This window comes from Dipodomys ordii, unplaced genomic scaffold (genome assembly GCF_000151885.1).
Source record: "Dipodomys ordii isolate 6190 unplaced genomic scaffold, Dord_2.0 Scaffold165, whole genome shotgun sequence".
NCBI lineage: Eukaryota > Metazoa > Chordata > Mammalia > Rodentia > Heteromyidae > Dipodomys > Dipodomys ordii.
The window spans coordinates 2,119,715-2,132,139 of record NW_012267381.1 but is presented as its reverse complement, the minus strand read 5'-3'; the positions used below and the strand labels follow the sequence as shown (position 1 = coordinate 2,132,139).

Genomic DNA, 12,425 nt, shown 5'->3' with positions numbered 1-12,425 from the left:
CTCAGAGCCAGATGACCGTGCCCACTGGTATCAGTGAGTGGGGAAGCAGAGCTATACCTAATCATTAGGCACTCATTAATTCATTTATTGCCAGGACTTACTTCTAGGCTTCTCCTCTGTGCCATCCCTCCTGCTGCATTGGATGTTCAGGAGGATGGGAAACATTTCCAAAAATATCCACTTTCCCATGATCCTTCAGGAAGACTGCTCAGTTCAACAATTAGAGACAAGGAGGTTGAATCCTCTCTGTGGGGGCTCCTTGCCTTTGGGGGTCAGCTCATCCCAGGAGGCCAAAGCCTGCTGCTTGGGATAGGCTGACCTAGAGACCAACTCCAGGTATCCAATCCCAAATTGGTGTAAGGAGAGAGAACAGAGGGGACTTCTCCACAATCTCCATCTAGACCCCCTGCCTCCGCTTTGATAAGGACAAGTGACTTGTTCCCAGTGTTATGTAAGGTTATATAAATACAGCTCAGAGACAATAATAATAAACAAAACAGCCTACACCATATGTCAGGTACACTTACAGGCACTGTGCACTTGTTAACTAAAAAATGCTCAGCCAGCGAGGTGAGAATTGCTATCAAGATCTTTCTGGAGCCAGGCTCTGGTGGCTTGGCTCATGCTTGTAATCCTAGCTATTCAGGAGGCTGAGATCTGAGGATCTCAGTTCAAAGCCAACTCGGGCAGGAAAGTCTGTGAAACTCTTTATCTCCAGTTAACCACCAGAAAACAGGAAGTGGTAGAGTACTATGAGCTGAAGAGTTGAAGGACAATGCCCAGGCCCAGAGTTCAAGCCCCAGGTCCGACCCTCCCAAAAAAAAATCTTTCTGGCTGACAGATAAGGAGTGAGCTACCCAAGGTCACATGACCTCATGCCCTTCCCTCTGACTGCCCCTTTCTTTGCAGCTTCTGGTTGCAAAGCATTTCTTACCCACAGCAGACCCTGCACTCCTCTGGCTCCTAGCCTCCACATCCCATCCTGTCCACAGACCTTCCAGAACACCCCATTGCTGAGCACTTAGCTCTGGATGTGTGCAGTGGGTTTTGTCTTCACTTAACAAGCGCTCATTAGAAGAGTATCTGTCGTCTTGTCACTAAACCCTGCCCAGAGCACAGCTCTTCCTGGAACTTGGGTTTCCTTACAGTGAAGCTGGACAGAGCTATTAAAAAAAATCCATCAGAGATGGGAAGGTGGCTCAGTGGTGGAGTGCTTGCCTCATATTCATGAGACCCTGGATTCGATTTCTCAGCACCACATTAGCAGAAAAAGCTGGGAAGTAGTGCTGTGGCTCTACTGGTAGAGCACTAGCCTTGAGCGCCCAGGCCCACAGTTCAGGCACCACGACCGACAAAAAAAAAAATCTATGGAGTCTGACTCCTGCATGCTCTCTACAGCCTGAGCAGCTCCTCTGGTTAGAGAGGAAGCCACAGTTGTTAAGTCTCCAAAGCCAGGCCACAATCCCCTGTCCTGGCATGCATCAACTCCCCCCAGTCCCCTTTCACATCTCTCTCTGGTCCTGATGCTGCCAACTGTCTGGTGACCCCTTGGCTCATGGTCATTAGGGAGCTGCTAAAGCAGGCCTGACACTATATATGAGAGCCCCTGCAGGGCTCCAGGCCCAAGGACTGGGATTCAGGCCACTTCCTCAGCTGTGGTCCAGCACCCTAGGGCAGCAGGAGCCACAGAGAGGCCACAGTAACGGAGACTTCAGCAGAAACAGCTCAGGGCCCAATGCCTCTTGTAGCCAGTGCTGCTTAGAGTCAGAATTAATTCAAGGAAACAGAGCCACTAATGCCAGAGAAGGCCTTGGTAGGGTAAGTGGCTTTTACCAGCAGAGGACATGGAACAGAATTTAGAACCTCCTTGGTCCCTTCTCTACTGGATTTGAGGACCTTAGTGCTTGAGGGGGCTGGGCAGGAGGTTGAGATGGATTCTTTGGAGCTTCCCTGCCCCTCCCAAAGCCCTAAAGCCAGGAATTGTAGTCAATCCTCCCCCCAACAGCTCCTAAGGTGACAGGTTCTGGCTGCAGTCCAGGCTGACAGCTGCACAGATCGTGCTGTCTCTAAGCTGCCATTCTGCCTTCTTCCCCAATGCCAGGGGCCAGACGAGAAACAGCATAGTAAATCCCTCATAAGCTGTCTGTCAAGTGAGAACCACCCTGAGTGACGTCACCTGTAATTTTCATTTTTTGGGGGGTCTGGTCATAGGGCCTGAACTCTGGTCCTGGGCGTTGTCCCTCAGCTCTTCAGCTCAAGGCTAGCACTCTACCACTTGAGCCACAGCACCACTTCCGGGTTTTTTCTTTTTGCTTATGTGGTGCTGAGGAATTGAACCCAGGGTCTCAGGCATGCAAGGCAAGCACTCTACCACTGAGCCATCTTCCCAGCCCCATCACCTGTAATTTTCTGCCCCACGACCTTTTAAATGTGCCATGAGGCCTTCCCCCAAGACCTGTCCTGTGAGGCTCCCACTGACCCTACATGAAACACTCCCACATGAGGATTACCCATGGAAACCTCCAGCACGGGCTGTTCTGCTGTTCAATTGGCCACATGGGCTGTTAGCACATATCCTTCCATGTGAGTCTTGATCTGGTTATTCTTGCTGGCAAACAGGGCCCCAGGATAGGAGCATCTCAGAAGAGCACCCACCATGAAATCTACCGCCACAAAAGGACTTGGGGGAAGCAGTCCAGAGCTGGCCAACTCTGTCCATGAACAATGCTGTGGCATGATCGGGCCACCTTAAGTGGAAAGAGCCATGGCCCCATGAGCTGGTATTAGGGCACCACTGTAGCCCTGTGTGGGGCCAGTGGGCAAAAAGAAACAGAAGAATCTTTACACATTCCTTCCCAGCTTTGCTTCAGGCCCCAGCCAGCAGATCCTGTGCTGCTCAGATGGACAGACAGATGGACAGCTGAATGAACAGGCAGATGCTAGGCTGTTCTTCTGTCATGGTCTCTCTTCTTTTCCCAGACAATGGTTACCGGGAGTGCCTGGCCAACGGCAGCTGGGCTGCACGTGTGAATTACTCCGAGTGCCAGGAGATCCTCAATGAGGAGGTGAGCCAGGGCCCCCGCACTCAGGGCTCAGGGCTGCCAGCCTGAGCTGGATGCCTGCCACATGGCTAGCTGGCGGTCAGGGAGCTAGAGGCTGATGTGGAAGCCCAGCCCCAGGGCAGCTAGCTGAGAGCTGCTAGAGAGCCGGGACCCTGTTCCTCCCTTCTAGCCACACTCATAAGCAGCTGCCTGTGCTGGGTGCCTTGAGGCAGGGCTGGGGTACAGATGATCAGGAGATTCCCATCTGTTTCCATTCCCCCAAATCTAAGCGAAATATCAAGGCACAGCTCCCAGGGCCTATATCACCACCAGGGATAGAAAAGATCCTTGGAAATTTTTTAATGTTTTTGAATAGCCATTGTTACCACATAATACAAAATCCAAACACCATAAATGGAAATTCAGTGAATTCTCCCTCCCACCCCTATTGCTATCCACTGGATTCTAGACCCAAAGGGAGCTGTTTTCCTTCCTTCTTCCCTTCTTCCCTCTCCCCCTCCCTCCCTCCTTCCCTCCCTTCCTTCTTTTCTCCCCTTCACCTTTCCTTCTTTCCTTCCTTTCTTCCTTCCTTCCTTTGTACTGAGATTTGACCTCAGGGCTTTACATTCAAATCTTTGCGAGATGGGTGCTCTACAACTTGAATCACACCTCCAGCTGGTTTTATGCTTTACTTATTTTTTGGATAAGGTCTCAAATGTTTGACCAAGGTTAGTCATGGGCAAATCCTAGCTAAGGGAAGGTCTAGGTAGAAGGACTGCATTCAAAGCCAACCCCAGTCAAGAATTCAATCTTATCTGGAAAATAACTAAAAAGCATAGCTTGGCTTAAGTGGAAGAACATTTGCCTAGCAAGCACAAGCTCCTGAGTTCAAATCCCAGTGCCACCAAAAATGCCCAGCAGGCTCACTGACTTCAGCATCCCTTTCTTCCAGCTCTGCCTGGGTTGGAGTCTCTTCCTCTCTCCTCCAGCAAGGTTATGTGAAGAAGGATTGGGGGATTTGCCTCTCATGAGTTCCCTACACACATGTTGGCAGAATAGTGGAAACATCATGGATTGGTGGGCAGTCTGTTTGGGGTTTGGAGGTTGCTGTGTGGCCCAAAGCAGATGGGGCTGAGAATAGCTCATCCTGGTAATAGGAAGAAGTGATACCCCACACCCTGAAGGAGAGTATGTAAGGGACAGCCCCAGCAAGTCAGCAACCAGAGGAAAGGGACGCCATGTCCACCGATGTATTCACCAATGGTCTCCAGCCAGCAGAGGTTGGGGACCCTGAGAAAGGTGGCTGTGGGGGGCTATGCCCTTGATGACCAGACTCTAGCAAGCAGTGGCTTCTTGGCTGGGACCCCAAGCTGGGCTTTGCTCACATATGCTTTGGACATCAGCTTCTTCTCCAGTTCTTGGTGGGTCTCTGTGGCAGTCACTGTTCCTAGGTGTCACTGGGCATCTCCTAGAGGATCTTTTGCTGTCCCTTGGTATGTTGTTGGCATTTCCTCCCAAGTGTCATTGACTACCCTTTAGAATGTGGTTGGATTTTTCTTGGGGTATTGCTAGCCACCTTTCAGTGTTGTGGGGCAGGGGTGTCTCTCAAGGTGTTACTGTCTGTAAAGAGTGGTGGCCAGATGTCTGGTTGGTACTGGAGGTTTTTCAGTGTCACTGGCTGGTCTGTCTGGGCGTCATGGTATGCATTCATCTCAGCATGTCTGAGTTGGTCTGTTTTGTGCTGCAGTAACAGGACAGACATTGATTCATTCATGGTTCTGAAGGCTGGGATAGCCAAGGTCAAGGGCTGATGTCTTATAAAGGCCTTCTTGAAGCAAAAGCCTCCTTGCTTCGTCATCCCATGGTGGAAGAGCAGAGAGGGGCAGAGAAAACAAATGGACCAAACCTGCCTTTTGAAAGGAAGCCATTCCCACAGAGTCTCTCCAGAGATGACAGCACTAACTGCCTTGTCACGTGATATCCCCCATCACCCAAACACCTCTGCACTGGGGATCGAAATTTGGGGGGGCACATTCATATCACAGCAGCAGCCGTCTCTCGGGGTGTCCACTGTCATTTCTACAGCTGTCCTCTCAGCTCTGGGATTGTATCAGCTTGTGCAGCAGCAGATGAGAGACAGAGCTTGCACCCCGTGGGCCCAGCACCTCAGGGAGTCAAATAAGCCTTTATCCTGGATTGTTCCATCCTCTCTCTCCTTTGACCCTTGTGAAGAAAAGCCCTTGTGAGCTCCCAATAATCCTGGGCCGGGCCTGCAGGACAGCTCTCTAGAGAGTGCCTCTGTTTCTAGTCCTAAGAAATGCATCATAGGTTCAGGGAGAAGAGGGACTTTTTTTTTTTTTTGAGTGGGAGGAGTCAGTTACAGGTTTTGAACTCAGGTTCTAGGCATTGTCCCTGAGCTTTTTTGCTCAAGGCTGGTGCTCTAACACTTTGATCCACAGTTCTACTTCCAGTTTCCTGGTAGTTAACTGGAGATAAGGGTCTCCTGGACTTTCCTGCCAGGGCTGGCTTTGAATCACCATCCTCAGGTCTCAGCCTGCTGAGTAGCTAGGATTACAGTGCCCAGCTGAGAAGAGAGACTTTCAAGCCAGGCTGGCCCAAGTGCTGATTGCCAGCTACTGGGCTTGGGCGAATGATGCATCTTCTTTCATGGAAAAACAGATGCAAGGACTCACTTGTAAAAAAGAAAGTCAATGACATTGGTAAGAGTCTGGTAGAGTGCTCAGTATACAGTAGATGCTTAATAAATGACTCCTCCAAACCCAGTGACCTAGGCATATCCCAACTGGGGCCCAAGGCAGAGGCCCTGACAGAGGGGCTTCCTGACACCCACACAGTGGGCTGCCCTGGGCCTGTGAATGAAGCAGGGGTGTCGCATGTGTTGCCTTCACAGATGTTGTTATGACCCAGGGGCTTCTCAGCCCAGATTTGTGGAAATTTTAATAAAGTCAAGTACCAGCTTCCAGACAGGCTGTGGCATGTGCAGATGTTCAGGAACCTCTAGCTAGGATCCTAGCAGCTGTTAGAGGCCTTTGAGGTTCTCTGTAAGCACTCTTCATGGCAGGACAGCCCCTCTCCCCTCCTCTTGCTGTCCTGCTTCTGCTCACACCTCCGCTCACACTTCCTGGATGCGGCCTGAGTTGCTAATATGATTTCCTGCCATGTTCCTGCATACCCCTGCCCCCAGATGGTCTCTATGCCAGCCTCTTGGGCCTCCTAGAGCAAGGGGTGCAGCAAGCAAGGAGAGCGAGAGAGTGCCCTGGTGGATGCCTGCTATGTGTCCGCCCCCCGAGGCATTCTTTTGTTCTTGGATGAGCATGGTCTTCAGTTTTCTCTTCTAGATGATGGGTAGGGCTGATGAGGACCAGCTCTGACTGCTGTGGATTCTGCAGTTCAGATGGGAATGTCCAGAAAAGGCTGGAGGTCCTCAAGGGCTTTGAAAAGTTGAACTGGCCTCTGTGAGCTTGGCTTCCCAGCACCTGTGTGTTGCTAATATCTGTGGGCACTAAGGACCTCCTAGTCCCCCGCTTTGGGGCAGAACCTTGCCTTATGTTCTTAGCCTCTTGCCAATCTGTATGTGCAGGTATGAGGCAGTTTTATAGTTCAAGTTGGGCAACGTTGAGCGAGTGAACCTATCTCTGAATCTTTTTCTGCACAATAAGATGGAGATACCCTTCCACCTCTGCCTCTGGGTTCTCCTTGAGGGTTTGAAGAGATGACAAACAAGAAAACCATCTGTACCTAGGCACTAATGGCCCATGCCACTCAGGAAGCTGAGATCAGAGGATCACAGTTTGAAACCAGCCCATGAAGACAAGTCCATTAGACTTTTATCCCCAAGGATAAAATTCCAGACGTAGAGCTAATGCTCAAGTGGTTGAATGCCAACCTTGAGTAAAACAAAGCTATGCAACAGCGCCCAGGCCCTGAGTTCAAGCCCCAGTACCAGTATACACATTCACTTGGAGCAGCCTAGCCCCTTGGAGCAGCCAGGGGAGGGGAGAACTGGGGTCCTCAGGATCCTGTGTGCAGTCTAGTTCCATCCCCAGGGCTGCCCCTCTCTCTCCTGGGGAATAGGAGCATCAGGCTGCTGCAGATCATCAGCGCAGCCAGAAAGATGGGGACTCAATCCAAGGTGGGGGAGGAAGAAAGAGGTCCCAGAAGCTGGAGTCTCTGCACCCACTGGAGCCCTGGCATTAGGACAGAATAGGAACATGGGCAGCTGTGAGCAGAACAGCACACAGGGGGTGGGCACCAGGAACTCTGTGTCACAGGGATTTGGTTCAGCCTACATCTGTCCAATAACACAGCATTTGGGGACAGAGCCTTCGATTCAGGGACAAACTGTCCTCAAGTAGGTGGGACATGCTTGACACACAGAGGGGCTCAGCAGGGGACAAGCCCTGTCATCATTGCATACTCTGTCCCCGCCACCCCAGGCTCTGTCCATACAGTGACATGAGGTGCAGCTATGTGGGAGCCTCACCTCTGCCTCTCTTCCACCTCACCTCTACCTCTTCTTACCTCACCTCTGCTTCTCTTCCGCCTCACCTCTGCCTCTTCCTACCTCACCTCTGCCTCTCTTCCGCCTCACCTCCGCCGCTCCCCACCTGACCTCTGCCTTTCTCCTGCCACAGAAGAAAAGCAAGGTGCATTACCACATCGCTGTCATCATCAACTACCTGGGCCACTGCATCTCCCTGGTGGCCCTCCTCGTGGCCTTTATCCTCTTTCTGCGGCTCAGGTAAGAAGGCTTGGGGACTGCCTCCTGCTGTCCTTGTGCCCTGAAGAAGATGGACAGAAGATGCTCCTGCATCCCCAGGAAGCCTTGGAGTGGGAGGGACTAAAAAGGGGGCACCCTAACCCTCCCTGTCCACGGACTGGACCAGAATCTATGGGAGTCTCTGGTCTCCTGGGTCTATTTCTGCCTGCTTCCAAGAAGCCACAGGGGTGGGGAGGTGCAGCATGGGGGAGGGACAAAACTCACACCTGCCTTTGTTACTCACACGGAGGCTGGTCTCTACCCTTCTGGGGTGACCAGTCAGGTGGATCCATAGAGATGGGGGCTCCATGGAGTGACATGCTATTTTGGGTTCAGATTTGCCCGGACCCAAGTGGGGGCAGGAATGGAGCATGGCGCTGAGAGCTGGAGGGAGGGCTTCCTGTTGAAGACCTCTTATGCCTGACAACCCTCTGACTTGCAGTCCTAGAGCCCCAGGGAGTAGGAGGGGACCCCCAGTAAGGAGCAGGCCTGGCTTTAGGCTCTGTCCCAGAGTTTATGTCTGGGTAGCCACAGCTGGGAAAGCATGAAGCACCAGGGCTGCCTTGCTGCCTCCTCTCTGGGTTGACCTGGCCCCGTCAGCCCCGCTCGCTCTGAGCCTCAGTTCTGTCATTTATGTATCAGGACTGGCATGATGCTGGCACCTGTCCCTCATCCCCGCTCTTCTCCTGTTGCCCCCTGCTGTCCAGGAGCATCCGGTGCCTGAGAAACATCATCCACTGGAACCTCATCTCGGCCTTCATCCTGCGCAATGCCACATGGTTCGTGGTCCAGCTCACCATGAGCCCTGAGGTCCACCAGAGCAATGTGGTACGTCTTAAGAAAGGAAGCAGGATGAGGCCAAATCCAAGGCCTGAGGAGGCCCCGAGGTGGCACTGCCCTGCAGAGGGGGCCAGACAGGGGCCCTTGGTGCCCATAGAACAGAAGAGAAACCCCTAAGGAGGACCATACCCAGGGTGGGGAGCTGCCACTGTCCCCCTTTCCCTAGGCTCACCATCACCTCTGGGGGGGGGGGGACAGGGCTGGTGCAGGTTGGTGACAGCCGCCTATAACTACTTCCACGTGACCAACTTCTTCTGGATGTTTGGCGAAGGCTGCTACCTACACACTGCCATTGTGCTCACTTACTCCACCGACAGGCTACGCAAGTGGATGTTCATTGGCATCGGCTGGGGTGAGCTGGGCCTCCCTTGCCCCAGCCTCCCCTCCCCTCCTCTCCCCCATCAAGCCAGCCAGCTGCGGCCTAGGAGATGGAGGACACCCTGGCATGGTGGTGTGGTACACACCCTTCTCAGGGGTAGAGGTTGGGGGCTGGGGGAGCATCATGAGCATGCTGAGTTCAGATTCAGCCCCCAGAAACCCTGACCCTTAGGCCCTGTGCAACCTCCCTGGGGTGCTCCGAGCCTGGCATCCCCTGGTGTCCACTGAAGGGCTCTGGGAATGCCCCTCTCTCCCCCAGGTGTGCCTTTCCCCATCATCGTGGCCTGGGCCATTGGGAAGCTATACTACGACAATGAAAAGTAAGTCACCTCCTTCTTCCTGAGCCAAGTTCAGGAAGAGTCTGGCACTGCCGGGCACTCCCCAAGGGCCTTGGAGCATTCTGCTTTTATGTCAGGACCCAGACTTCTTTGCTTGTTTTTTGGGGGGAGGGGTGAAGGTATGAGAAGGGTAAAGGAGAGAGAAAGGGAGAGGAGAGAGAGAAGGGGGGCGGGGAAGAGAGAGACGAAGATGGGTCTGAGCAGCCCTGAAGCTCCACCTAGTGGTAAGCAGTAAGCACTGCATAGAGGAACAACAGCAGGGGCTGGCTTACAGATAAGTTGGGCCTGTGTGTTGTTTTCTAAAATTTTGATTTAGAAACCAGCTTTTAACAACAACAACAAATCAAGAGGTTTCACATACATACTTCAATTTCTGGTGTGTGAAATCATTGAGATCTTAGCCACTGTACATCTGTGTCCCAAAAGGACATAGAATTTCCATCCATTTCACCCTCTGGTCACCCACTCCCTAGAGCTCACTAGACAGAAACTGGAGATAATGTGGGACAAATCTACCACTTGCTCCATGCATACCTGTAAAGTTTCTCCCCTTAAAGTTATTCAGGTTCCCATTGGCCAGACTCAAAGACTGCTAAGTGTTGGGATCCCACAACGCCAGCACCCATTGGGTCCCCCAACCCAGGAGTTAGGGGGCGGGTACCAAGGAAACTGTGATGTGGTGGGCCCCACCTGTTCCTGGGTGGCCTTTTCCACAGTTCCTCAGTGCTCGCTCCCTACTTCACACCGCATAGCCGAAGATGCTGCCCCACATTGCATGTTGGATAACTGAAGCACTGCAATGGGACCAATTGCCAGGCTCAGAACTGTGGATGCCCACAATCTCACCGCAGGGCCTGGCTCTGTGTTAACAGGAGCTGACATTCCCCGTGTCACTAAAGCCAATCCAGATGACCCCCACCCCTTCCTTCCCTCTGACCTTCCAGGTGCTGGTTTGGCAAACGGCCTGGAATATACACTGACTACATTTACCAGGGCCCCATGATCCTGGTCCTGCTGGTAAGAACCTGGATGGAGGACAGGCAATCCATAGATAGATAGATAGAAACTTACTCTGGATCCCTCTGCCTAAAAATGGGTACTGCCCAATGAGGGGGGCCCTGTCTGGGAATGTGCAGGTGTTCATCAAGTATGGAGAGGGAAGAGGGGTTCTGAGGCTAGTATTGAGGAATAGCCACCCCGACAACATGTCCATGTCTCACCACCCTTCCTCCACATTGTAGATCAACTTTATCTTCCTTTTCAACATCGTCCGCATTCTCATGACCAAACTCCGGGCATCTACCACATCTGAGACCATTCAGTACAGGTACCTGCCTGCTGCCTGCTTCAGCCCTCCAAGGGGCTTCCAGTCTCTTGGCCTCTGAGTCAGGGTCTTTTTTTAGTCCACTTGCACTGCAGCTCCCCCTGCCTCAGTCACTCCTAGGAGCTGCCCCTCCCTCCCCAGACCCACCTCCTTTACCAAGCTAGAGCCCCACCCCTGCTGGGTGACCTGTGACTTCGTCCCCACCCCCTCTACTCCCCAGGAAGGCTGTGAAGGCCACACTGGTGCTGCTGCCCCTCCTGGGCATCACCTACATGCTGTTCTTTGTCAACCCTGGGGAGGATGAGGTCTCCCGAGTCGTCTTCATCTACTTCAACTCTTTCCTGGAATCCTTCCAGGTACAGCCGCCCATGACTCACTCTACCCAGCCCCCAGCTCTGGAAGGGCCAGGTCTGCACCTTCTCCGGAGGGCAAGGGGGGCGGGGGGATGGGAGGAGTCTCCACGCAGAGGCTGGGAGGGGGGAAGGGCTGGAGCAGCCCAGTCAGGTGAGGCTCCACCTGCACCGGACACTGACCCCCTTCTTGTCCTCCCTCCAGGGCTTCTTCGTGTCTGTGTTTTACTGTTTCCTCAACAGCGAGGTGAGGGTCTGGGACTAGGGCCTGAGGCCACATAACTAGAGATTGTCCCCCCCTCCCACCTCTTGCCCCGGGCTGGCTATTACCCCCTCTCCCCCACCAGGTCCCTGAGTGTTGCTGCTGGGTGCTCTGGGAGGGTTCCTGCCCTTGGCCATCCAAGCCTTCCATGGCAGGCCTCCCCTTTGTCCTCAGGTAGCTGGCTTGGGGGCTTCAGTCTCTCCTGGAGGGGTCTGAAAACCCTGAGGCAGGACAGACAGCATGGGGCTGAGGGTAGGGGCTCAGATGGCACCGTCATGTAGACTACAGGTGCCCCATGCTCACTCAGGAGCATTGCCTCAACAAATGCAAACCACTAGTGTTCCTAAGATGAACGTGTCACCACCTCCAGCGAACTCTGTGCACGGCACATCTGGACAGAGGTTGGAGGTGGCCCGAGGAAGGGAATCCCCTAGAGATGTCAAGCTCTACCCTGTACCCACAGGTCCGCTCTGCCATTCGCAAGAGGTGGCATCGATGGCAGGACAAGCACTCCATCCGCGCCCGTGTAGCCCGCGCCATGTCCATCCCCACGTCCCCTACCCGGGTCAGCTTCCACAGCATCAAGCAGTCCACAGCTGTCTGAGCTGCAGACCACGAAGCAGCCTTTACACCGGCAGCCAGGGAGAGGATGGATGAGCTCGCTGACTGTCATCTATGGAGGCAAACAGCCTTCCTACTCCCTCTCCCCCACTGAGCCTGGGAAGCCCCCAACCCAGCCCAGCCCAGAAGCAATTCTGGACTGAGGAGTAGAAAACCCCTCGGAACACTGGGCTGGGCCCAAGGCCTCTGGCTCCCCACTGTCCCTATCTTCCCTGGAGAACGGGAATAGGCTGAAGATGGGGAGCTAGAAACCCCCACAGCAGTTCAGGGGGTTCTCCAAGCACTATCTTCAAGAGCACAAAGTGACCAACCCCACTGGAGACCTGGAGTCCTCAGTAACTATGGGGAGGCCACTCCTTGGTCCAGTGCATCATGGGAAACTCACGACAGCATCCCTGTACCTCCTGGCCTTAGTGATGCCTTGGACCCCACTGAGAGCAAAGGCTATATAACTGGTCAGGAACCTTAGATCGGGTGACATGAGACATCTG

The 12,425-nt window shown here is 53.4% G+C and overlaps 1 protein-coding gene across 2 annotated transcripts in view; it reads left to right on the top strand.

The window, feature by feature from the left end:
- The window catches only part of Crhr1 (corticotropin releasing hormone receptor 1), a 40,922-nt gene extending 29,005 nt beyond the window's left edge, over nt 1-11,917 (top strand). For both annotated transcript variants that reach the window (XM_013033249.1, XM_013033248.1), the window contains 10 exons: nt 2,980-3,065; nt 7,697-7,803; nt 8,529-8,649; nt 8,860-9,013; nt 9,299-9,359; nt 10,322-10,394; nt 10,619-10,704; nt 10,922-11,057; nt 11,257-11,298; nt 11,777-11,917. In XM_013033249.1, coding sequence (XP_012888703.1) covers nt 2,980-3,065; nt 7,697-7,803; nt 8,529-8,649; nt 8,860-9,013; nt 9,299-9,359; nt 10,322-10,394; nt 10,619-10,704; nt 10,922-11,057; nt 11,257-11,298; nt 11,777-11,917 — 1,007 coding nt within the window. The remainder of the gene's footprint in view (nt 1-2,979; nt 3,066-7,696; nt 7,804-8,528; nt 8,650-8,859; nt 9,014-9,298; nt 9,360-10,321; nt 10,395-10,618; nt 10,705-10,921; nt 11,058-11,256; nt 11,299-11,776) is intronic.
- The last annotated feature ends 508 nt before the right edge of the window (nt 11,918-12,425 follow it).